This window comes from Protopterus annectens, chromosome 2.part0 (assembly GCF_019279795.1).
Source record: "Protopterus annectens isolate FY-2018-M chromosome 2.part0, PAN1.0, whole genome shotgun sequence".
NCBI classification, from domain to species: Eukaryota; Metazoa; Chordata; order Ceratodontiformes; family Protopteridae; genus Protopterus; species Protopterus annectens.
The window spans coordinates 1,824,612,502-1,824,638,570 of NC_056728.1; the positions used below are offsets into that span (position 1 = coordinate 1,824,612,502).

Consider the following 26,069-nt stretch of genomic DNA (forward strand, 5'->3'; position numbering starts at 1 on the left):
CCATTACCCAGACTGCCCCCGTCCACATGCACACAAACAGACAGTTACTGTTTTAGAATGTTTATTAGCTGCACCATCATTGGGCAGCTAAGACCTTGTGGGTCTACAGTACATCACATTTTGTGCCAGTATGTGGTCACAAGTTACACAGATGTATTCATGTCCGTGTTTTTGTGTGGTAAAGATAGTGAGTGGCAATGAAAGGCAATCAGTGCAACATAGAAAGTAGCCCTCCATTTTTGTACTGTTGTGCAGGTCATGGCCACTTCCCTGTTTATTTGCTCTGAATTTGAAAATGAAGCAGAATATCACCACAAGAAACATTACCAAATGTAGCACAGCTGCCAGCAAAATATCTCCACAAGAAACATTACCAAATGTAGTACAGCTGCTAGCAGAATATCACCACAAGAAACATTACCAAATGTAGTACACCTGCCAGCAGAACATCACCACAAGAAACATTACCAAATGTAGTACAGCTGCCAGCAGAATATCACCACAAGAAACATTACCAACTGTAGTACAGCTGCCAGCAGAATATCACCACAAGAAACATTACAAAATGTAGTACAGCGGCCAGCAGAATATCACCACAAAAATATACCAAATGTAGTACAGCTGCCAGCAGAATGTCACCACAAGAAACATTAACAAATGTAGCACAGCTGCCAGCAAAATATCACCACAAGAAACATTACCAAATGTAGTACAGCTGCCAGCAGAATGCCACCACAAGAAACATTACCAAATGTAGTACAGCTGCCAGCAGAATATCACCGCAAGAAACATTACCAAATGTAGTACAGCTGCCAGCAGAATATCACCACAAGAAACATTACCAAATTTAGTACAGCTGCCAGCAGAATATCACCACAAGAAACATTATCAAATGTAGTAGAGCTGCCAGCAGAATATCACCACAAGAAACATTAACAAATGTAGCACAGCTGCCAGCAGAATATCACCACAAGAAACATTACCAAATGTAGTACAGCTGCCAGCAAAATATCACCACAAGAAGCATTACCAAATGTAGTACAGCTGCCAGCAAAATATCACCACAAGAAGCATTACCAAATGTAGTACAGCTGTCAAAAAATATCACCACAAGAAACATTACCAAATGTAGTATAGCTGCCAGCAAAACATCACCACAAGAAGCACTACCAAATGTAGCAAAACTGCCAGCAAAATATCACCACAAGAAACATTACCAAATGCAATAGAGCTGACAGCAGTATATCACCACAAGAAACATTACCAAATGTAGTAGAGCTGCCAGCAAAATATCACCACAAGAAACATTACCAAATGTAGTACAGCTGCCAGCAAAATATTACCAGAAGAAACATTACCAAATGAAGTACACCTGCCAGTAAAATATCATCACGATAAACATTACCAAATGTAGTACAGCTGCCAGTAGAATATCATCAAAAGAAACATTACCAAATGTGGTACAGCTGCCAGCAGAATATCACCACCAAAAACATTACCAAATGTAGTATAGCTGCCAGCAGAATATCACCACAAGAAACATTACCAAATGTAGCACAGCTGCCAGTAAAATATCACCACGTTACAAATAACCAAATGTAGTACAGCTGCCAGCAAAATATCACCACAGCAAACATTACGTAATGTAGTACAACTGCCAGCAGAATATCACCACAAGAAACATTCCCAAATGTAGTACAGCTGCCAGCAGAATAACACCGCAAGAAACATTACCAAATGTAGTACAGCTGCCAGCAGAATATCACCACAATAAACATTACCAAAAGTAGTACAGCTGCCAGTAGAATATCATCACAAGAAACATTACCAAATGTAATACAGCTGCCAGCAGAATATCACCACAAGAAACATTACCAAATGTAGTACGGATGCCAGCAGAATATCACCACAAGAAATATTACCAAATGCAGTATAGCTGCAAGCAGATCACCACAAGAAACATTAACAAATGTAGTACAGCTTCGATCAAAATATCACCACAAGAAACATTACCAAATGTAATACAGCTGGCAGCAGAATATCACCACAAGAAACATTACCAAATGTAGTACACCTGCCAGCAAAATATCACCACAAGAAGCATTACCAAATGTAGTACAGCTGACAGCAAAATATCACCACAAGAAACATTACCAAATGTAGTAGAGCTGCCAGCAAAATGTCATCACACGAAACATTACCAAATGTAGTAGAGCTGCTAGCAGAATATCACCACAAGAAACATTACCAAATGTAGTAGAGCTGCCAGCAAAATATCACCACAAGAAACATTACCAAATGTAGTAGAGCTGCCAGCAAAATATCAGCACAAGAAACATTACCAAATGTAGTACAGCTGCCAGCAAAATATCACCAAGAGAAACATTACGAAATGTAGTACAGCTGCCAGCAAAATATCACCATGAGAAACATTACCAAATGTAGTAAAGCTGCCAGCAGAATATCACCACAAGAAACATTACCAAATGTAGTACAGCTGCCAGCAGAATATCACCACAATAAACATTACCAAATGTAGTACAGCTGCCAGTAGAATATCGCCACAAGAAACATTACCAAAGTTAGTACAGCTGCCAGCAGAATATCACCGCAATAAACATTGCCAAATGTAGTACAGCTGCCAGCAACATATCACCACAAGAAACATTACCAAATGTAGTACACCTGCCAACAGAATATCACAAGAAACATTACCAAATGTGGTGCAGCTGCCAGCAGAATATCCACCACAAGAAACATTACCAAATGTAGTACAGCTGCCAGCAGAATATCACCACATTAAATATTTCCAAATGTAGTACAGCTGCCAGCAGGATATCACAACAAGAAAAATTACCAAATGTACTACAGCTGCCAACAGAATATCACCACAAGAAACATTACCAAATGTAGTACAGCTTCCAGCTGAATATCACCACAAGAAACATTACCAAATGTAGTACAGCTGCCAGCAGGATATCACCACAAGAAACATTACCAAATGTAGTACAGATGCCAGCAGAATATCACCACAAGAAACTTTACCACATGTAGTACAGCTGCCAGCAGAATATCACCACAAGAAACATTATCAAATGTAGTACAGCTGCCAGCAGAATATCAAAACAAGAAACATTACCAAATGTAGTACAGCTGCTAGCAGAATATCACCACAAGAAACATTAACAAATGAAGTACTGCTGCCAGCAAAACATCACCACAAGAAACATTACCAAATGTAGTACAGCTGCCAGCAAAATATCACCACAAGAAACATTACCAAATGTAGTACAGCTGCCAGCAGAATATCACCACAATAAACATTGCCAAATGTAGTACAGCTGTCAGCAAAATATCTCCACAAGAAACATTACCAAATGTAGTACAGCTGCTAGCAGAATATCACCACAAGAAACATTACCAAATGTATTACAGCTACCAGCAAAATATCACCACAAGAAACATTACCAAATGTAGTACAGCTGCCAGCAAAATATCACCACAAGAAACATGACCAAATGCAGTACAGTTGCCAGCAAAATATCAGAAGAAACATTGCCAAATGTACAGCTGCCAGCAGAATATCCCCACAAGAAACATTACCAAATGTAGTACAGCTGCCAGCAGAATATCACCACAAGAAACATTACCAAATGTAGTACAGCTGCCAGCAGAATATCACCACAAGAAACATTACCAAATGTAGTACAGCTGCCAGCAGAATATCACAAGAAACATTACCAAATGTAGTACAGCTGCCAGCAAAATATCACCACAAGTAATATTTCCAAATGTAGTACAGCTGCCAGCAAAATATCACCACAAGAAACATTACCAAATGTAGTACAGCTGCCAGCAGAATATCACCACAAGAAACATTACCAAATGTAGTACAGCTGCCAGCAGAATATCACAACAAGAAACATTACCAAATGTAGTACAGCTACCAGCAGAATATCACCACAAGAAACATTACCAAATGTAGTACAGCTGCCAGCAGAATATCACAACAAGAAACATTACCAAATGTAGTACAGCTACCAGCAGAATATCACCACAAGAAACATTACCAAATGTAGTACAGCTGCCAGCAGAATATCACCACAAGAAACATTACCAAATGTAGTACAGCTGCCAGCAGAATATCACAAGAAACATTACCAAATGTAGTACAGCTGCCATCAAAATATCACCACAAGAAACATTACCAAATATAGTACAGCTGCCAGCAGAATATCACCACAAGAAACATTACCAAATGTAGTACACCTGTCAGCAGAATATCACCACAAGAAACATTACCAAATGTAGTACAGCTGCCAGCAGAAGATCACCACAAGAAACATTACCAAATGTAGTACAGCTGCCAGCAAAATATTACCACAAGAAACATTACCAAATGTAGTACAGCTGCAGCAAAATATCACCACAAGAAGCATTACCAAATGCAGTGCAGCTGCCAGCAAAATATCACCACAAGAAGCATTACCAAATGTTGTACAGCTACCAGCAAAATATCATCACAAGAAACATTACCAAATGTAGTACAGCTGCCAGCAAAATATCACCACAAGAAACATTGCCAAATGTAGCAGAGCTGCCAGCAAAATATCACCACAAGAAACATTACCAAATGTAGTAGAGCTGACAGCAGAATATCACCACAAGAAACATTACCAAATGTAGTAGAGCTGCCAGCAAAATATCACCACAAGAAAAATTACCAAATGAAGTACAGCCACCAGTAAAATATCACCACGGTAAACATCACCAAATGTAGTACAACTGCCAGCAAAATATCACCACAGGAAACATTACCTAATGTAGTACAACTGCCAGCAGAATATGACCACAAGAAACATTACCAAATGTAGTACAGCTGCCAGCAGAATAGCACCACAAGAAACATTACCAAATGTAGTACAGCTGCCAACAGAATATCACCACAATAAACATTACCAAATGTAGTACAGCTGCTAGTAGAATATCATCACAAGAAACATTACCAAATGTAATACAGCTGGCAGCAGAATATCACCACAAGAAACATTACCGAATGTAGTACAGCTGCCAGCAGAATATCACCACAAGAAATATAACCAAATGTAGTATAGCTGCAAGCAGATCACCACAAGAAACATTACCAAATGTAGTACAGTTACCAGCAGAATATCACCACAAGAAACATTACCAAATGTAGTACATCTGCCATCAAAATATCACCACAAGAAACATTTCCAAATGTAGTACAGCTTCCATCAAAATATCACCACAAGAAACATTACCAAATGTAATACAGCTGGCAGCAGAATATCACCACAAGAAAGATTACCAAATGTAGTACACCTGCCAGTAAAATATCACCACAAGAAGCATTACCCAATGTAATACAGCTGACAGCAAAATGTCATCACACTAAGCATTACCAAATGTAGTACAGCTGCCAGAAAAATATCACAAGGAGCATTACCAAATGTAGTACAGCTGCCAGCAAAATATCACCACAAGAAACATTACCAAATGTAGTACAGCTGCCAGCAAAATATCACCATGGAAACATTACCAAATGTAGTAAAGCTGCCAGCAGAATATCACCACAAGAAACATTAAAAATGTAGTACAGCTGCCAGCAGAATATCACCATAATAAACATTACCAAATGTAGTACAGCTGCCAGTAGAATATCCCCACAAGAAACATTAACAATCGTGGTACAGCTTCCATCAGAATGTCACCACAAGAAACATTACGAAATGTAATACAGCTGCCAGCAAAATATCACCATGGAAACATTACCAAATGTAGTAAAGCTGCCAGCAGAATATCACCACAAGAAACATTAAAAATGTAGTACAGCTGCCAGCAGAATATCACCATAATAAACATTACCAAATGCAGTACAGCTGCCAGTAGAATATCCCCACAAGAAACATTAACAAATGTGGTACAGCTTCCATCAGAATGTCACCACAAGAAACATTACCAAATGTAGTACAGCTGCCAGCAAAATATCACCACAAGAAACATTACCAAATGTAGTACTCCTGCCAACAGAATATCACAAGAAACATTACCAAATGTAGTGCAGCTGCCATCAGAATATCACCACAAGAAACATTACCAAATGTAGTACAGCTGCCAGCAGAATATCACCACATGAAATATTTCCAAATGTCGTACAGCTGCCAGCAGGATATCACAACGAGAAACATTACCAAATGTACTACAGCTGCCAACAGAATATCACCACAAGAAGCATTACCAAATGTAGTGCAGCTTCCAGCTGAATATCACCACAAGAAACATTACCAAATGTAGTACAGCTGCCAGCAGGATATCACCACAAGAAACATTACCAAATGTAGTACAGATGCCAGCAGAATATCACCACAAGAAACATTACCAAATGTAGTACAGCTGCCAGCAGAATATCACAACAAGAAACATTATCAAATGTAGTACAGCTGCCAGCAGAATATCACCACAAGAAACATTACCAAATGTAGTACAGCTGCTAGCAGAATATCACCACAAGAAACATTACCTAATGAAGTACTGCTGCCAGCAAAACATCACCACAAGAAACATAACCAAATGTAGTACAGCTGCCAACAAAATATCACCACAAGAAACATTACCAAATGTAGTACAGCTTCCAGCAAAATATCACCACAATAAACATTGCCAAATGTAGTACAGCTGCCAGCAAAATATCACCACAAGAAACATTACCAAATGTAGTACAGCTGCTAACAGAATATCACCACAATAAACATTACCAAATGTATTACAGCTACCAGCAAAATATCTCCACAAGAAACATTACCAAATGTAGTACAGCTGCCAGCAAAATATCACCACAAGAAACATTACCAAATGTAGTACAGTTGCCAGCAAAATATCAGAAGAAACATTACCAAATGTACAGCTGCCAGCAGAATATCCCCACAAGAAACATTACCAAATGTAGTACACCTGCCAGCAGAATATCACCACAAGAAACATTACCAAATGTAGTACAGCTGCCAGCAGAATATCACGACAAGAAACATTACCAAATGTAGTACAGCTGCCAGCAGAATATCACAAGAAACATTACCAAATGTAGTATAGCTGCCAGCAAAATGTCACCACAAGTAATATTTCCAAATGTAGTACAGCTGCCAGCAAAATATCACCACAAGAAACATTACCAAATGTAGTACAGCTGCCAGCAGAATATCACCACAAGAAACATTACCAAATGTAGTACAGCTACCAGCAGAATATCACCACAAGAAACATTACCAAATGTAGTACAGCTGCCATCAAAATATCACAAGAAACATTAACAAATGTAGTACAGCTGCCATCAAAATATCACCACAAGAAACATTACCAATGTAGTACAGCTGCCAGTAGAATATCACCACAAGAAACATTACCAAATGTAGTACAACTGTCAGCAGAATATCACCACAAGAAACATTACCAAATGTAGTACAGCTGCCAGCAGAAGATCACCACAAGAAACATTACCAAATGTAGCACAGTTGCCAGCAAAATATTACCACAAGAAACATTACCAAATGTAGTACAGCTGCCAGCAAAATATCACCACAAGAAGCATTACCGAATGTAGTGCAGCTGCCAGCAAAATATCACCACAAGAAGCATTACCAAATGTTGTACAGCTACCAGCAAAATATCGCCACAAGAAACATTACCAAATGTAGTACAGCTGCCAGCAAAATCTCACCACAAAAAACATTACCAAATGTAGCAGAGCTGCCAGCAAAATATCACCACAAGAAACATTACCAAATGTAGTAGAGCTGACAGCAGAATATTGCCACAAGAAACATTACCAAATGTAGTAGAGCTGCCAGCAAAATATCACCACAAGAAAAATTACCAAATGAAGTAGAGCCACCAGTAAAACATCACCACATTAAACATCACCAAATGTAGTACACCTGCCAGCAAAATATCATCATGGAAAACATTACCTAATGTAGTACAACTGCCAGCAGAATATCACCACAAGAAACATTACCAAATGTAGTACAGCTGCCAGCAGAATAGCACCACAAGAAACATTACCAAATGTAGTACAGCTGCCAGCAGAATATCACCACAATAAACATTACCAAATGTAGTACAGCTGCCAGTAGAATATCATCACAAGAAACATTACCAAATGTAATACAGCTGGCAGCAGAATATCACCACAAGAAACATTACCAAATGTAGTACAGCTGCCAGCAGAATATCACCCCAAGAAATATTACCAAATGTAGTACAGCTGCAAGCAGATCACCACAAGAAAAATTACCAAATGTAGTACAGTTACCAGCAGAATATCACCACAAGAAACATTACCAAATGTAGTACAGCTGCCATCAAAATATCACCACAAGAAACATTACCAAATGTAGTACAGCTTCCATCAAAATATCACCACAAGAAACATTACCAAATGTAATACAGCTGGCAGCAGAATATCACCACAAGAAACATTACCAAATGTAGTACACCTGCCAGTAAAATATCACAACAAGAAGCATTACCAAATGTAATACAGCTGACAGCAAAATGTCATCACATGAAGCATTAACAAATGTAGTACAGCTGCCAGAAAAATATCACCACAAGAAGCATTACCAAATGTAGTACAGCTGCCAGCAAAATATCACCACAAGAAACATTACCAAATGTAGTAGAGCTGCCAGCAAAATAAGAAACATTACCAAATGTAGTAGAGCTGCTAGCAGAATATCACCACAAGAAACATTACCAAATGTAGTAGAGCTGCCAGCAAAATATCACCACAAGGAACATTACCAAATGTAGTACAGCTGCCAGCAAAATATCACCATAAGAAACATTACCAAATGTAGTACAGCTGCCAGCAAAATATCACCAAGAGAAACATTACGAAATGTAGTACAGCTGCCAGCAAAATATCACCATGAGAAACATTACCAAATGTAGTACAGCTGCCAGCAGAATATCACCACAATAAACATTACCAAATGTAGTACAGCTGCCAGTAGAATATCCCCACAAGAAACATTAACAAATGTAGTACAGCTTCCATCAGCATGTCACCACAAGAAACATTACCAAATGTAGTACAGCTGCCAGCAAAATATCACCACAAGAAACATTACCAAATGTAGTACACCTGCCAACAGAATATCACAAGAAACATTACCAAATGTAGTGCAGCTGCCAGCAGAATATCACAACAAAAAACATTACCAAATGTAGTACAGCTGCCAGCAGAATATCACCACATGAATCATTTCCAGATGTAGTACAGCTGCCAGCAGGATATCACAACAAGAAACATTACCAAATGTACTACAGCTGTCAACAGAATATCACCACAAGAAACATTACCAAATGTAGTACAGCTTCCAGCTGAATATCACCACAAGAAACATTATCAAATGTAGTACAGCTGCCAGCAGGATATCACCACAAGGAACATTACCAAATGTAGTACAGATGCCAGCAGAATATCATCACAAGAAACATTACCAAATGTAGTACAGCTGCCAGCAGAATATCACCACAAGAAACATTATCAAATGTAGTACAGCTGTCAGCAGAATATCACCACAAGAAACATTACCAAATGTAGTACAGCTGCTAGCAGAATATCACCACAAGAAACATTACCAAATGTAGTACAGCTGCCAGCAAAATATCACCACAAGAAACATTACCAAATGTATTACAGCTTCCAGCAAAATATCACCACAATAAACATTGCCAAATGTAGTACAGCTGCCAGCAAAATATCACCACAAGAAACATTACCAAATGTAGTAGAGCTGCCTGCAGAATATCACCACAAGAAACATTACCAAATGTATTACAGCTACCAGCAAAATATCACCACAAGAAACATTATCAAATGCAGTACAGCTGCCAGCAAAATATCACCACAAGAAACATTACCAAATGTAGTACAGTTGCCAGCAAAATATCAGAAGAAACATTACCAAATGTACAGCTGCCAGCAGAATATCACCACAAGAAACATTACCAAATGTAGTACACCTGCCAGCAGAATATCACCACAAGAAACATTACCAAATGTAGTACAGCTGCCAGCAGAATATCACAAGAAACATTACCAAATGTCATACAGCTGCAAGCAAAATATCACCACAAGTAATATTTCCAAATGTAGTACAGCTGCCAGCAAAATATCATTGCAGGAAACATTACCAAATGTAGTACAGCTGCCAGCAGAATATCACCACAAGAAACATTACCAAATGTTGTACACCTACCAGCCGAGTATCACCACAAGAAACCAAATGTAGTACAGCTGCCAGCAGAATATCACCACAAGAAACATTACCAAATGTAGTACAGCTGCCAGCAGAATATCAACACAAGAAACATTACCAAATGTAGTACAGCTGCCAGCAGAATATCACTAGAAGAAACTTTGCCAAATGTAGTACACCTGCCAGCAAAATATCACCACAAAAAATGTTACCAAACGTAGTACACCTGCCAACAGAATATCACCACAAGAAATGTTACTAAATGTAGTAGAGCTGCCATCAGAATATCACCACAAGAAACTTTGCCAAATGTAGTACTGCTGCCAACAGAATATCACCACAAGAAAGTTTGCCAAATGTAGTACAGCTTCCAGCAAAATATCACCACAAGAAACTTTGCCAAATGTAGTACAGCAGCCATTTTTTACATTATGTGAAGAAGCACTTTATGTCTGTTTATAACACCTAAGGTTGTGATCCCTGAGTCTACCGCTGCCAATTGCACTAGCTGTTGTAACCAGTACTTCAAGCATGTTCTTACACTGATGACAGTGTCAAACTAAAACCATAAGATAAACATAGTAATTTGTGGGAAGTTTCTTACAGGCCCCATTAGGATGATGTTAGGTTGATTACACTGCCAAACTAAAACCATAACGGAAACATAATAGCTATTTCAGAATACATGGAGGAGTTAAAAATCTTTTAATGAACTTAAACAGCCAGTAATACAGTCTGTTAACAGTCCACATAACAACAAATAATGATCGCATGAGCTTAATTATGATATTCTTCTGTAAACTGCATGTAATTTGAAAAGTTTTCTGTCTTTCTGGTAAGAGTTCTACCTAATAATTGGCAAGTGTAACCACCAATGATACTTACCAGATAATTAACACTTCTGTCCCTTTCCTTTATTCTAGTTTGAACGTGCCAGAATGAAGACTATGTTTGTGACTTTGCTACTGCTGCTGTGTCTCTTTGCTAGAGTGCACGGGGATTGCCAGAAAGACTGCCTGGCCTGCAGTAAACACCTGTACCAGTACAGTACCTTTGATGCTCTGGTAAGACCTTGCTATAACAATCACCTGAATGGAAATTAAACCTAGATGTAGAAAAGAGCAAATATGTATTTATGCCTTCACCTTCAGCAATTATACATGGTTGACAACAACAACAACAGCAACAAAAGCATTTGTATTTTTGCCATTGCAGGTGTCCACATAGTCTTTCATTTATTTTTATTTTCTTCAGAATTTAATGACCCAGATAACAGCACAGATGTGAGGGAACCTTTTGTTCATTGACTTGATTTTTGACAAAAATATTGTGAGGACAGCTACATGTATACAAACATACCAGGAGAAACACATAACATAAGCAGAATAAATCTTCTGCAATTAATACTGTTTGCTTGTTTGCTATATTTTAGTTTTCTTTACAAAATCAATTCCACTGAATGTATGACCTAAAGGAATCATCTACAGAGGTTCAATTTAACATACACAAAAATATCAAGAGCTGAGCAAGTGGTGAGAGACATAACAAGACCACATGCCCACTAACACATCATTGTGAGATTTAAAATCTGAACAAAAGAATAAGTGGGTGATCTTATGTCTTCAGTTAGGACTATTTGTATATATTGCACAAGCTAGGGTGTACTGGGCTTATTACAGAGATTGACAATAGCAGAGATTTCACATTTGGAAGCAACATTTGCAACAGGAATAGCTGGGACCATCTTTGTCTTACTCTGGGGCCATGGCAGATTCTTCGAGGAACCCTCAGTCATAATCAAAATATCTGCTACACAGAGTGAACTTGACAGCAGTTTTAAATATCATGTGTTTATTTGCTTTAATTATGTTTTTGCATTTCGTGTAAAATGGGCTTTTAGATATGACAACTGGAAATGTATACTTCTTTTTTTTACTTCTGTGGAGCCTTATTTATGAAGTTTGATAAACTTGCTTCTGTTTGTACTGCATAGTGCGCAATTGTACACTTATTTTCAGATTACGTCATCTGGCTCTGCCGTCTGATGATGCGTGCGGTTGTAAGGATAAACAGTTTGTAGTCAGTAGGCAGGTTTCCCATTGTCTGCAGCTGATTTCAATATAAATTGACACAGAATGCAGCTTAATCACTCACTCAACCAATCAATCAGACAATAAATAAAAAATGGCCAAATGCAATTTTATTTGAATAAAAGATAGCAAATTGGACAGGATAACATTTCTAATGAAGTAATAACACAAAATTCCTCTGCTTAAACAGGATCCCAATGAAGGCAGTCCCACAAAGACAGTTCATAGTAATGCACACCAAATCTTGCTTTCTCCGTTGCTTTTTTCAAAACTGTCTCACTATATTAAATAGGTTTAACATAGCAAGACAGCTTTAAAGTAAGCAACAGAGATTCTCTGTTGCTTTTTTTAAAGCTGTCTCGCTATGTTAAACCCATTTAACATAGCGAAACAGTTTGTAAAAAGCAACAGAGATCTTGCTTTCTCTGTTGCTTTTGCCCACAGCTCTGATGTACTGAGTAGGCATACACATGCGCAGTACATCAGAACTGCCGCAGAATACCAGACAGCTGCGGAAGGGCAGCAAAGAGGCATTATACAATGCCATTATTTAAGAAAAGTAATTATTTTTTTTCTTAAATAATGTCATTGTATAATAGCAATAACCCACTTCTGGGTGTGGGTAATGCTGGATTTAACCACGGTTGGCTTTGTTTGGCAACACACCAACCGTGGGTAAATCCAGCATTACCCACACCTAGGTGTGAGTTATTGCTATAATAATTTATGCATTTGCGATGATGAAGGTGCAGTCAAGATGAAAATGAAGTTGATAGTTATAATGATGAAAAAATGCACCTTCACTCCCTGGATATTAAATTTTTACTTATTTATTTATTTTTTATTTTATTTTATTTTATTTATTTTACATTTGTTGACTGGGCTAGTCCAACTGGATACATGTCCATTTTCAGTAGAGGCCTGGGGAGATAAGCTCCACATTAACCTAATAAAACAGGACAGCAAAAAAACACAAAAATATTTAAATACATTATTCATGAAGATTTTCATCAAGGAACATAATTTTACAGAAAGTGACTACAGAGTTTAACAAAGCAATACAATACTATTTACATGGTAAAGGGATTGACATTCAACATAAAGTATGTTAGGAAACAAAGTACAGATTGAAATGAAGTATTCAGATTGTCTTAAAAATATAACACTTAAAAAACAAGAAAGTTTGGATATATACACTTAAATATTACACTCAAAGTAAAAAAGATAGTTGGTCTATGTACAAGGTGGAAGACTTGTGCTCACAGCAGAATGAATGTTGCAAAGAACATACTCAGTGATAGTTCCCAGAGAATAGGAGACTAAAATGGGAGTAAGGGAAGGATTACTAATTCCACATTATGGGTTTTGGGTGAGAGGTATACAATAATGTTGTACCAGGGAGTGTTAGTCAGGGTTAGTACATGGGCATAGCCATTGTGTTTTTAGGAGGATTTTTAGTTGCTTTTTGAAGAGTGGTAATGATGACAGAGATGCAAGTTTGCTGGGAAGCCTGTTCCAAATCTTCCCCACAGAATTTGAGAAAAGAGAATCACCTGGTGGTCCCACTCCACAAAGGTGGAGCCTCTACAGACCCTGGAAACTATCGCCCCATAAGCCTGACTAGCTTAGTCTGCAAGGCTATGGAGAGGATCATCATGGAGCTCATAAACAAAGACATTGGTGACCTACAGACACTAGATCCTACCCAGTTCGGCTTTGTCAAGGGCAGATCCTGCCTTTTGAACCTGGTTGACTTCTTCGAAACAGTCACCAAAGCCATAGATGAAGGGAAGGTAGTCCACACAGCCTATCTGGACCTTGCAAAGGCATTTGACACAATACCCCACTCGGGCATCATAGATAAGCTATCCAGCTTAAATATAAACCCCTATGTCACAAGATGGGTTGCAAACTGGCTCAAAGACATAACCCACAGAGTGAGAGTTGCTGGAGCCATGTCAGACTCGAAACTGATCACAAGTGGCATCCCACAGGGTTCTGTCCTGGGACCACTCTTGTTTGGTATATACTTTTCCGAGGTACAGGCAAACGTGGGAGGACTATGGCTCACCAAGTTTGCAGACGACTGCAAACTGGGTGCCGTAATCAACTCTCCAGCTGACACAAACATCCTTCAAAAAGGTCTCACAGAGACAGATAACTGGTACCACCGCCATGGTTTAAAGCTAAATGCCAAAAAATGTATAGTCATACCCTTTGGCAAAAACAATGTGCCCACAAATTACCACATAGGCGGAAACCCATTAAGTACAGAGAAAGTTATTAGGGACCTGGGGACCCAAGTTGATAGCAATCTCTCCTTTGAAAACCACATTGCCAAAGTGATTAGAAAGGCCTTCTACATAGCCCACCTCATCACGAAGGGTTTCATATCTAGATCAAGAGAGGTAATCGTGCCTCTTTATTCATCCCTCATCAGGCCCATCATAGAATACAATGCCCCTTTTGGGATGTACCTTACCCGACACCTACAGCAATTAAAAAGACCCCAAAAGTATCTCACCAAGAGGATCAAGGGTCTCAAACAGATGCCATATGCTGCTCGGTTAAAAAAACTCCAGCTCTACTCAGTTGCATACCGCCTACTTCGAGGCAATCTATGCCTGACATACAAAGCTATGTCAAATCCAGAATTAATGGACATGCTCCACCTCAGTAAATCTAAATCCCTTAGAGCCACACGCTCGAGGGACTTGAACCTTAGCACAGAAATAAATAGAACTTGCTGGAGGGACAGGTTCATAACCCAGAGGCTCCCTTTGCTCTGGAATAGAATTCCAGTTCATGTGAGGCAGAGCACCTCACTGAATCTCTTCAAGAAAAATCTCGATAGGTGGATGGGGGATCCTAGGTTTGTCCCAGGGATTACTCCCGTGTCACTATTAGACAGAGGCACAGTAAACTAAACCTTAAAAAGGGCACAGTATACTCAAATCAAGGGGTGGCGTAAGCCATGCAGAATCAGGCTAGGCTTATAATTGCCCCAGGGCAGATAGCCTAGTATGAACCTATGAACCTATGAACCTGCTTTGTTGTGGGATTTCTGGATGGTAACCAGTAATTTATTTGCTGAGCGAAGGGTAGTAAGATTTATGTAGTGGAAGATGGGGCTACAGAGAATAGGAGTAATACTAGGATGGTACAGAATCTTTTGGGTAATGGTGAGTTGTTGAAATTCTAGCTGGTTTTGCAGTTCTAGCCATCCTAGCTGTTTAAGATTTAGACAATGGTGAGTTCTAAATGGGGAGTCAGTAGCAAATCTGGCAATATTGTTATAAGAAGTTTTCAGCTTATTAAGGTTGCTTTTGGAAAGATTAGTATAAGTGGGGGGCACAGAGGAGGGTAGAGATCAGATGGGTATGGGCAATGGCAGTTCTGGCTTCAGGGGTAAGGAAATGTTTTATCCTATACAAAGAACCAAGTTTTCTGTTTACTGTTTTAATAGTAGAGTTAATATGCAAGTCAAAGTTAAGGTTGTGGTCAATTATTACACCTAAGAGTTTGGTAGTTGGGTCAGGAGCTATGATCGTACCATTGTTGGATGTAATAGAGAAATCTATTGGGGAGGATTTAAGAGTTGGAGTAAATAGCAATAGCTTTGTTTTCTTGGCATTTAGGGGGAGGCAATGTTGTTGGAACCAATTTTTGACTAGGTTAAATACAGTTTGGGTGATGGATTGGAGTTCAGATAAAGAAGAGTTTGTACAATTCAATGTGGAGTCATCTTCATATTGAATGCAGGTCGCTAGAGGTAGATTTATACTAAGGTCATTAATGAATATGGAGAAGAATAGAGGTCCCAGGATAGAGCCTTAAGGTACACCAAGGGTTATAAGGAGATGTATGGATAGGTTATTGTCCAAAATGACAGCTTGCTGCCTATTATGTAAGTAGGACTTGAACCATTGTAATGCCTGTGTGTCACGTGAGAGAGATTTGAGTATGTTAAGAAGTATTAGATAGTTAACCATATCACGAGCTTTAGATAAGTCAATAAAGAGTGCAGAGGAGAGCATGTTATTATTACAATATTTATTAATGCAGTCAATAAAGGATAGGAGAGCAGTGGCGGCACTATGGAAAGGTCTAAAAGCATGCTAACAGTCAGCTAGTAGGTTATTTTGGAGAAGGTGATTAAGAAGTTGTTGATGGATGAATTTTTCCATGATTTTGGCTTGAGGAGAAAGTAGGGCTATAGGCCGAAAGTTAGAGAGTTCAGTTGAGTTACCACCCTTGTGAAGTGGGATAATGCGAGAGATTTTCCAGAGATGGAATGGAGCCTTCAGTAATGGTTCTATTAATTAGGATAGAAATGGGATACACGAGTACTTTTGCTGCAGTCTGAAGATGTTCAGCCAGTAGGAGATCAGCTGAGGGAGTACATGGTTTAAGTTTATGAAGTAGAGTATAGATGAGGGATGTAGGAATTGGTTTTAAATGAAGGATATAAGGTATGCTTGCTTGGGAGGATGAGAGGGTTGAGCTAACAGGTAGTAAGGTGGTTGCTAGAGATTGGGCAGTTTCAGCAAAAAAGGTACTGAAAGCATCAGCAATCTGGTTGGGAGTGTTAAGGGAGAGACCTGATGTGGTTGGTGTTTTTGAGTGGCCTGGGTGTAATAGTCTATTTATGCCTGACCCAAAGGTTTGTGGTTGTTGTTGGTGCTTTTGCTGGAGTTTAAAGTAATAGTTTTTTTATCAAGAAGTATTGATTTTTTGGTGGCATTTCTCAGCTGTTTAAAGTACTGACGATCAACTGGGTCTTTAGTGTTTCTCCATTTAGACCAGATTTTATTTCTTAGTAAGATGTGTTGCCTAGTTTCTTTAGTGAGCCATGTGGCTGCTTTACTTCTAGTTCTTATAGAGTGAGATGGGGCATGGAATTCCAGGATTTGTAAGAATTTAGAGTTAAATAGGATACTGCTTCATCAAGTGGGAGGTGTTTTAAGGGTGACTAGTCACAGGCTTGAAGCTCTGCTTGGAAGTTTGCTGGATTAAAATCTTTTTTGTTCCGGGTGGTTTTAAAGGTAGTTTGGTTTGGGATAAAGGTTTTTTGTCTGGATATATAGGTAACTGAGTGGTCACTAATATCATCAGGAAGGATACCTACTTTATAAAAGAGGGGATGGCTACTAGTTAAGATCCAGTGTAAGGTACTTTCTTTGCTACTGGGTTTATGGATTCTGGTGGGGGTGGTAGTTGCTTGGGAAAAGCCATAGAAGTTTATATGGGCTGTAGGGTTGTGTGAGGTACAGGTGTTCCAGTCTATATTAAAGTCACCAAGTATAATGGTTTCTTGTGGGAAGAATGCAGAAAGCCAGCGGAGGATACTTTCTAGGATTCTGATGTTGTTGCCTGGAGGTAGGTAGGAGCATATTATGTATATAGATTTGCTAGCATTGACCTGGAGCTTGGAGATAAGGATTTCAACATTATTATCGAGAGGTGGTTATACTCCTAAAGAGGTAACCAGTAACTGAGATTTGTACAGAATTGCTACCCCAACCCCCTTTTTGGTTGTTCGGTCTAATCTCAAGATATTGTAAATAGGTGGGATTATTTCATTGTCCTTTGTTACTGGTTTGATCCAGGTTTCTGTTAAACATAAGATATCAAATGAGTGTGTATCTAGTAGAGTGTGTAGTTGGCTAACTTTATTGTTTATGCTCCTTATATTGAGATGTGCTATGAGTAGATAATTTGGGGTTTTACTGGGAATGAGTGGGGTAGATGAATGAGGTAGAAGGGGGCTTGTAGGGGTGTTGCTGTTTGGTCCTGGGATGGGATGAATGTCACCATGAAGGAGAGGATGTTTTAGAGGACTATATGAAAGCTTCAGTAATTTACAGCAATTGTTGTGTGATTTCCTATATTGGAGGAAAGTAATATGGCCTACCCTGTGATAATTGGCAAGAGATAGGTTGAGGTAGATGTTATCTTTGAATGGCTTTGGAAGGCTAACTGACTTAATAGTAATGTTTGTTTTAGGGGATGGTGAGATGTGGTATACTGTAGGTTTTAATAAAAGGTAAGGATATAGGGTATGGAAAGAATAGATAGTGCTGCAAGTAAGAGAAATAGATTTATAAATATAGGTTTGTGAGATAAGGGCATGGTGAGGGAGATTATAGAATGTAGTTAGAAGTGAGGAGAATTGGTAGAGAGAGAGTCTGGAGTGAAGCAGTAATTAAGGGGTAGTCAAATTAGTGTTAGTATGAGAGTGAGTGTGTAGGTATTTGATCTGTAATGAGTACTTGACAGCTATTGGATAGGAAGGAAAGGGGTGTGGCTCTAGACATATAAATGTAGGAGGACTGGGGGTGGGTGGAAATTTGGGGTAGGGTGGGGAGCAGAGTGAGCCCGCAGGGCAAACCGAGTGGGTTAGAGCAGGTAAAGGAAGATTCTATAGAGACAATCTGAGAGCAGCAGATTCCTGAGGCACTCTAAATAGATACAGGTAAGTGGAGTGTGGTAAAGCAGGTGTGAGGTAGTAAAGGATAGTAGAGTGGAAAGTAAGAAAAAATATATAGCTAGATGGTGGGGAGAGAAAAAGGTAAGAACAGTGTGTTACAGCAAGAAGATTAGAAACTAGTCAAGGGATGAAATTCGAGAGAGTATTCTGAGATGATATTTGGAAAGGTGGAGTAAGAGATATAACCCAAGGCTAGTTTAGGGTGCCACCTAGTGGGCAGAGAGTAGAATACAACAAAAGGTATCTGTAATAAAGGTAGCTGGTAGAGGTAGCTCAGATAATAGATTCCAAGGGGAGAAATTAGCAGTTACTTCAGGGGTAGAGAGGAGTATGGCTGCTGGCTTTCTGACTCGGTAGCTTAATTACATTCAATACTAGGTAAAGTACAAATAAATACGTCAGCTTAATAGTTAGGTCCAAGGTAGAACATACTTTCTTAATCCCTCTGGTAACTGGGAAAATGTACTGGGGCAGCAGGTTTCTTTGGCCAGACGTTGGGATGGCTGAAAGTAAATGAAAGGGGTCTTTAATGACCAGGCAGGTCCCTTAGTGCAGGATAGGAGGTAGAGAGCTAGAAAGATTGGAAAGATAAAAAAGTATGCGTTAGGTGTTAAGGCAACATTAATGTCTGCTTTACTATTAAAACAATCAGGGTGAAGACACAGTTATAACAGTAATATACACTATTTAAGGATACTATGATCTCACTGTTGAGTTAGCACTAAAATAGAGCTCTTTCCTATTAACACAATTAAAAATTTTCAGATAGATGCAGAGACATAAAATAAGCAAGCAGTTATATGCAGGCACATGGGACTGGTGGGATTCCCTTTAAATTACAATTTTTAAGCGCAAATAAAATGTAATAGAAACCTACTTGTGGATAACACAAAAATAGTCAGTAATATATACAGTGAACTAAATGGCAATATAATAATTACAACAAGCCAGTTCACACAAATCATTACTAGGTCATGATGTAATTACTCAACAAGATTTGGACACGTTCTCCATAATAAGGTGCAAGTAACAGCCACTTGAAATTGTTTCTCCCACAGAGGTTTGCCAAATGTTCTTTGTCCAAACCGTCTGTCCACCTAACAAAAGTACAGCTACTATGGGCAAAGTTCCATTGCCCAATACCTGAATAAAAACTATCCCTACAGAGCCCCTGAAGCATCTATTCTCACTTAGCAGGTGCATTCTTTTCTTCAGGGTGGGACCTGACTACTTTCCTTTTAAGGAAGAATTAACAGCAGTGCCCCCACCACATCTAACCCAATAGTATCCAGAAAAAAAGTACTTAAAACTAGGATACACAAAGGCCTAAACAGAAAAACAATGAGAAAGCACCAGGCTTGAAGCATCTATGAGAAAGTACTTTGAACATTCTGAGCATTCCTCAAAAAAATAAATAAATAAAAACCAGCATAAGCTATGCTACATAAAAGCAAATCCAATTCACATATACATACACTGGAAATAATCAAAATTTGACTTAGCACTTTTCATTCTTTTACTAGTGTTTTGCTATTAGGAGTACATATTTATTATCTTCCATCTGCATTCTGTCTGATCTCACATACAGTTGATAATGGGCTGTTAACAAACTAAATTAAATATTTTCAGGCTTGCTTAGGTTCCCTATGAAACAGGCCAAAGCCTCTTCTTGAAGACTGGCCTCACTACACACACACAAACATGCATGCGCACTCACTTGTGTACATATGAAGTATTTAGGCTGAGACCATCGAAAGGCAAGTATGTGCATATCATAAGAAATGTATTAACTCATGAAGCAGGGAAAGAAAAGTAAGCTAAAACATTTCAGTCAGGTATCCTGAAAAGCCCTTTTATTAACTTGAATCCAGAATTGACAGTGACAGTAAAAGGGTGCATAAACAACAATTAAGAAATGAATGCAGGAGAGAGAAAAACAGTTATCTGTATGTAGTTGACCTTAACTCTATTAACATAGCAAGAGATTATCAATCTCTGGCTGCAGATAATTACAGATGAACAACTGTGGCATCATAGTCACAAGAAGTATTAATGCACACACAAAACTAGCACTAGTTTAAACATGAACCAGTATGTGCCAAAACACTTGCCAGACTTGCTCTTGAAGGTCAGTCTTGTGTATGAAGAAGGAATCGAAGTTTTGTACTTGCAATGATAGCATTGATAATAATCAGTTAATTAGAATGAATGGCTATATCACAATGAATGCTCTGATGCAATGGCTATCTTTTATGGTTTTAGGTCAAAATATTTGAAATTGCTAGAATTACAAATCAACTTTTGTCAGAATAAGACACTGGTTTTGGTACTGGCTCATAGCTTTGCTGCCTGTTAATAATCCTTAAATGGATTTTTCACCTGTTTGTCTTGTGGACCTTACCTGAGTTCAGGATTAGTGAGCATTTAAATGGTTTGCTCGGGACATGATTACAGGTTATAGTGCTTTGGGCACATGTGCTGAAAAGTGAAAGATTTAGTGAACAGAGTTTGGGAGAGACAGGAGGAAGGCAAGAGGAAACAAGGACATTGAGCAAAAAGGTGTATGAACTGCATAAGACAAACCTGAGACAGTCAGGCATGACTGTTGAAGAAGGTAGGAAAGTGACATTGAATTGAGAGGTGGCAACAGTTCATGCTACACATTGACTCTTTTGAGAAAAATGGGGAAAAGAGGTTGATGACGATTTATTTAGGCTGAAAATTATGGAGTTTTTTTGTATAAGAAATGACAGTTGCTACACATCCATGATATACTATTTTATTTAAAATATTGATTTTCATAGGCTTATAGCATTGGCAGTTGACAATGCTTTTACATGAGCTTTCGGAACGCTTGTTATAGGGACACTTCATATGAAATACAATAGACCCATGAATGATTTCACAGATTATTTATAAATTCACACTATTCCAAAAATGTAATGACATATTCAAAAAGATTTAATGACTTCTCCCACTTATGCAGCTGGTTCATAACTAAACACCTTAAACTGAACTCCACAAATAGAGTTGTCATGCTATTCAAAAACTTTAAAAAGTTAAAGACTCTGATCTCAGTAAATTCAGATAAATGTGCAGTTGCTTAGGAAATGCAATAAATAGCTATAGCTTACCCAAGGTCCCAACCTGCCCTATATAACCAACATTGACATGATAGTAGACAAGTTTGTCAGGCGGCTAAAAGCCTTATAATCAACAGCCTGCCACCTTACCCCAGATGTAAAACATGTCCTTGTATCCAATGTATTCATTACATGGCTGGAGCAAGTAATCCTCTTTAGTACTCTAAATTCCTCCCCAAACTCCTACAAGTTCAAAGAATTATAACCTTCACTACACATTTTGTGTTTGTCAAATGTGTTCTGCCACCACCTAGGCCATCTGATGCCACTCGTATCCAAGTGTTGATCACATAACAGCTCAGCACCTTCCTTGAGTGTCATGGACCTACAGTCTCTTACGACATGACAACAGTACTTTTAAAGGAAGAAGTTATTTTATCATTTTTCAAGATTTGCAATAATATTATCAACTGATTGACTAAATAAAAGTTCTTGTGACACAATAACTGGATTTATTAATTTCAGTAGTTTGCCTCTGATGTATTCATTATAAGATTTAGTATAGAGCCAGGCCAGTTTTGTTAACACAAGCCTTGACATAGCGACTTTTAATGTAGCATCAAAAACACCATAAGCACATTGCCAGTGAATCATAAGTTAATTTCTATGTTATCTACTATGGCAACCATACTTAAAATAAACTGTAAGTTTTCCTCAGTCTGGTCTAAAAAGAAACTTTCATAAGATCCCATATTCACTGTAACAATTAGTCATAACAACAGTGTATTGACAGGCACTTTGTAAAGCACGGTGCGTCAAAAATGCATTGGTCAACAAAAGGAAGAAGCCACACACACGCACACACACACACACACACACACACACACACACACACACACACACACACACACACACACACACACACACACGTGCGCGCGCACCCACTCACGTACATACATGAACATACATACATGCAAATGCCAGTGTGAACACACACACACACACACACACACACACACACACACACACACACACACACACACACACATATGCATGCCCGCACTTACACAACTGCACACATACACACACACACCTGCACACACATCCATGCAGCTGTATTCATGCTCCTATAGACACTCATGCTAACATCCACACACACCCATGGCTCTGTGAAACCTAGATGCAGTCATAGTACAAGCTATAGTCATTTCCATATAGGTAAAAGGGTGTACACCATCAAAGAACAGCATACACATTTTCGTCCCCATAAGAACACTAACTTAGCGCAATAATTCTCTGAATAGCTCTGCAAAGTTAGTCTGCTGCTGTTGCCATTTCCAGGTGAGAGCACATGCTTGATTCGCATTACCACAGACTTCAACATTTGCATGTGGCTTCTCCATTGAGACTGCTTTTCATGCTATTGTTAATTCCATTGCAAAACCAGAGCAAGACATTGGTCACTGAACTGATCAAGCTTATTGCATTCTGGAAATCTTTAGAGAAAAGGCTTCGACAGTGCAGTAAGCCTTTCTGCATCCCAGGGTTTGTTTGGGGTTTTTGGCAGTTCAGCTAATTAATACTCCTACTGCCCTGCGTTGCTTAGTATTGTGGAAAGATTCTTACCAAAAATTGCAAATCTGACCTGCCATCTGCAATTATCTTCCAATTTTTGGCTTTGTTTTTAATGGTCAATGCTCGTATTCCAACATTCTGAGCTGATATATATATATATATATATGGTTACCTATCATTTCATCGAAAGTTCATTTCATCTAAAGTTCATTCCATCGAAAGTTCATTACATCGAAAAGCATTTTAGGTGGGGGGCTTTGCCCCCCACACCCCCCAATGTGGGGGGCTGTGCCCCCCCACCCCCTAACTATATATATCAACTCCAGGGTCGCACAACATTGCGGAAGGGGGCAAATGCTTTTCGATGTAATGAACTTTCGATGTAATGAACTTTAGATTAAATGAACTTTCGATGAAATGATAGGTAACCATATATATATATATATATATATATATATATATATATATATATATATATATATATATATATATATATATATATATATATATATATATATAAATATATGAGACTCTGGAAGTTAGTTGAAATGCTTGTTGGTGGACATCTGTTTTATTGACTACATTTGGTCAACAGATGGTCAACAGGTATGCCAGAATGACAATCCCCTGGTAGGGCAATTCTCCCTTTCCCCAGGGATAGTGTAATCTCAGAGTCAGTATATATAATTACCAGGGGATGTGGGAGTGCAGGGAGGATTGCTCCCTTCAAAAAACAATGTTGTTTGTTGTTTTTTGCTAAGTACAGTTGTATTCACTGATGTTCTTTCTTGGCACATGTGTGGCAGTGTGCTGATATTAGATTTTTTCGACCTTTTGTAGACAACATTTTGGTTGTCAGGATTTAGGGTCTGTTGATGTAAGTAAGTAGACCCATGTAGATATATATATATATATATATATATATATATATATATATATATATATATATATATATATATATATAGTTCCCTATCAGAAGCCTGAAACACTATAAGCTTGAAAATCAAAATCCTGAAACCAAAAGCCTGAAAATTCAAAATCCTGAAACTCAAAATCCTGAAAACAGAAATAATGCTAATATGTCACCATAAAGACACTAATATCTACCAACTGACCCTGACCCTAACCCTAAGGTCCGTCACTATCGCACACTCACCTGACCCGCGCCCTAACCCTAACTCACTTAAACCGCCCCTAACCCTAACATAAAACCAATCAAGACACTTACCTGAACCCAACGCATGACCTAACACCACAGGGCTAACAATAGCAAAGCCACAATGACGTCAGTATGTCCATTTTGTGTTTTCAGGATTTTGAGTTTCAGGATTTTGGGTTTTCGGGATTTTGAATTTTCAGGCTTTTGGTTTCAGGATTTTGATTTTCAAGCTTATAGTGTTTCAGGCTTCTGATAGGGAACTATATATATATATGTGTGTGTGTGTGTGTGTGTGTGTGTGTGTGTGTGTGTGTGTATATATATATATATATATATATATATATATATATATATATATATATATAGATATATATATATATATATATATATATATATATATATATATATATATATATGTAGACAGATAGATATGTATATATATATATATATATATATATATATATATATATATATATATAGGTGTATGATTGTCATTTTTTTATCTACTCATTTGTTTGACAAGTTTGTGTGGGTGTAAAAAAGGATGACTGCACAGATGAGTGAATGCTCATTTGTGTACACTTAATATGGTTGAGTTCAAGTTCTGTTTAGTGTAGCTAAGTAGGAGTGTACAGAAAAATCAATGTTTAACTAAAAAGATGGTGGTTGAGAAAATGTTTGGTTATTATGTATGTGTGTGTTCACAGATTAGGGATTAGAGAAAATGCAAAGCAAGGGATAGACCTGGTGCTGTGTCTGTCTGGTGTTGTGCATATTCTGTGTACTTTTGTCTTGCGTCAAGGTAATGTTAGGGAAAGGGTTCTTATTGACATAAGGTGTTGGGTTGCAGGTAGGGTTCAGGGGGTTAGAGTTAGCACGCATGAGCAAGGTAGGGCCATGGGGGTGTCATGGCTAAACTTCCTCTTACATGAAAAAGTTGATTTTCTATATTGCCCTCCTTGAAGATTGTGCTCTTTCACCTTGGGGTTTGGGTTCATGGGTCATTTGGTGCGTGATCACTTCCACATCAGGTGCAATGACACTGGAATTTGCTGCATTGCTGGCTTGGAAAATGGTCCTCATTTGTCTCTTCAAAGGCTTCTTTAAAATCACATTTGTTTTGACAAGGCTTTTGGTGACAGCTCTTATGAGCAGCACTTGCTTTGGCCTCAATTTGCCATTTGCTTCAATGATTATCTTATTTTATTTGCATCTTCTTTTGTATTTAGTGATTTTAATGTATATACTATTTGGTTGAAAAGCAGCTATTAAACTGAATGATATCTAGTTTCAAATGCTGTTATATAGTATAAAAGGCAGCTCTTGCACCATTAGGTTCATAGGTTCATAGGTTCATAGGTTGGTACTAGGCTATCAGCCCTAGGG

General features: G+C 38.4%; 1 protein-coding gene across 1 annotated transcript in view; it reads left to right on the forward strand.

Moving 5' to 3' along the window:
* Positions 1-26,069, forward strand: part of PNOC (prepronociceptin) — a 382,100-nt gene that overhangs the window by 329,877 nt on the left and 26,154 nt on the right. Inside the window, exon 3 of the mRNA XM_044061856.1 lies at positions 11,210-11,350. Coding sequence (XP_043917791.1) covers positions 11,225-11,350 — 126 coding nt within the window. The 5' untranslated portion in view covers positions 11,210-11,224. The remainder of the gene's footprint in view (positions 1-11,209; positions 11,351-26,069) is intronic.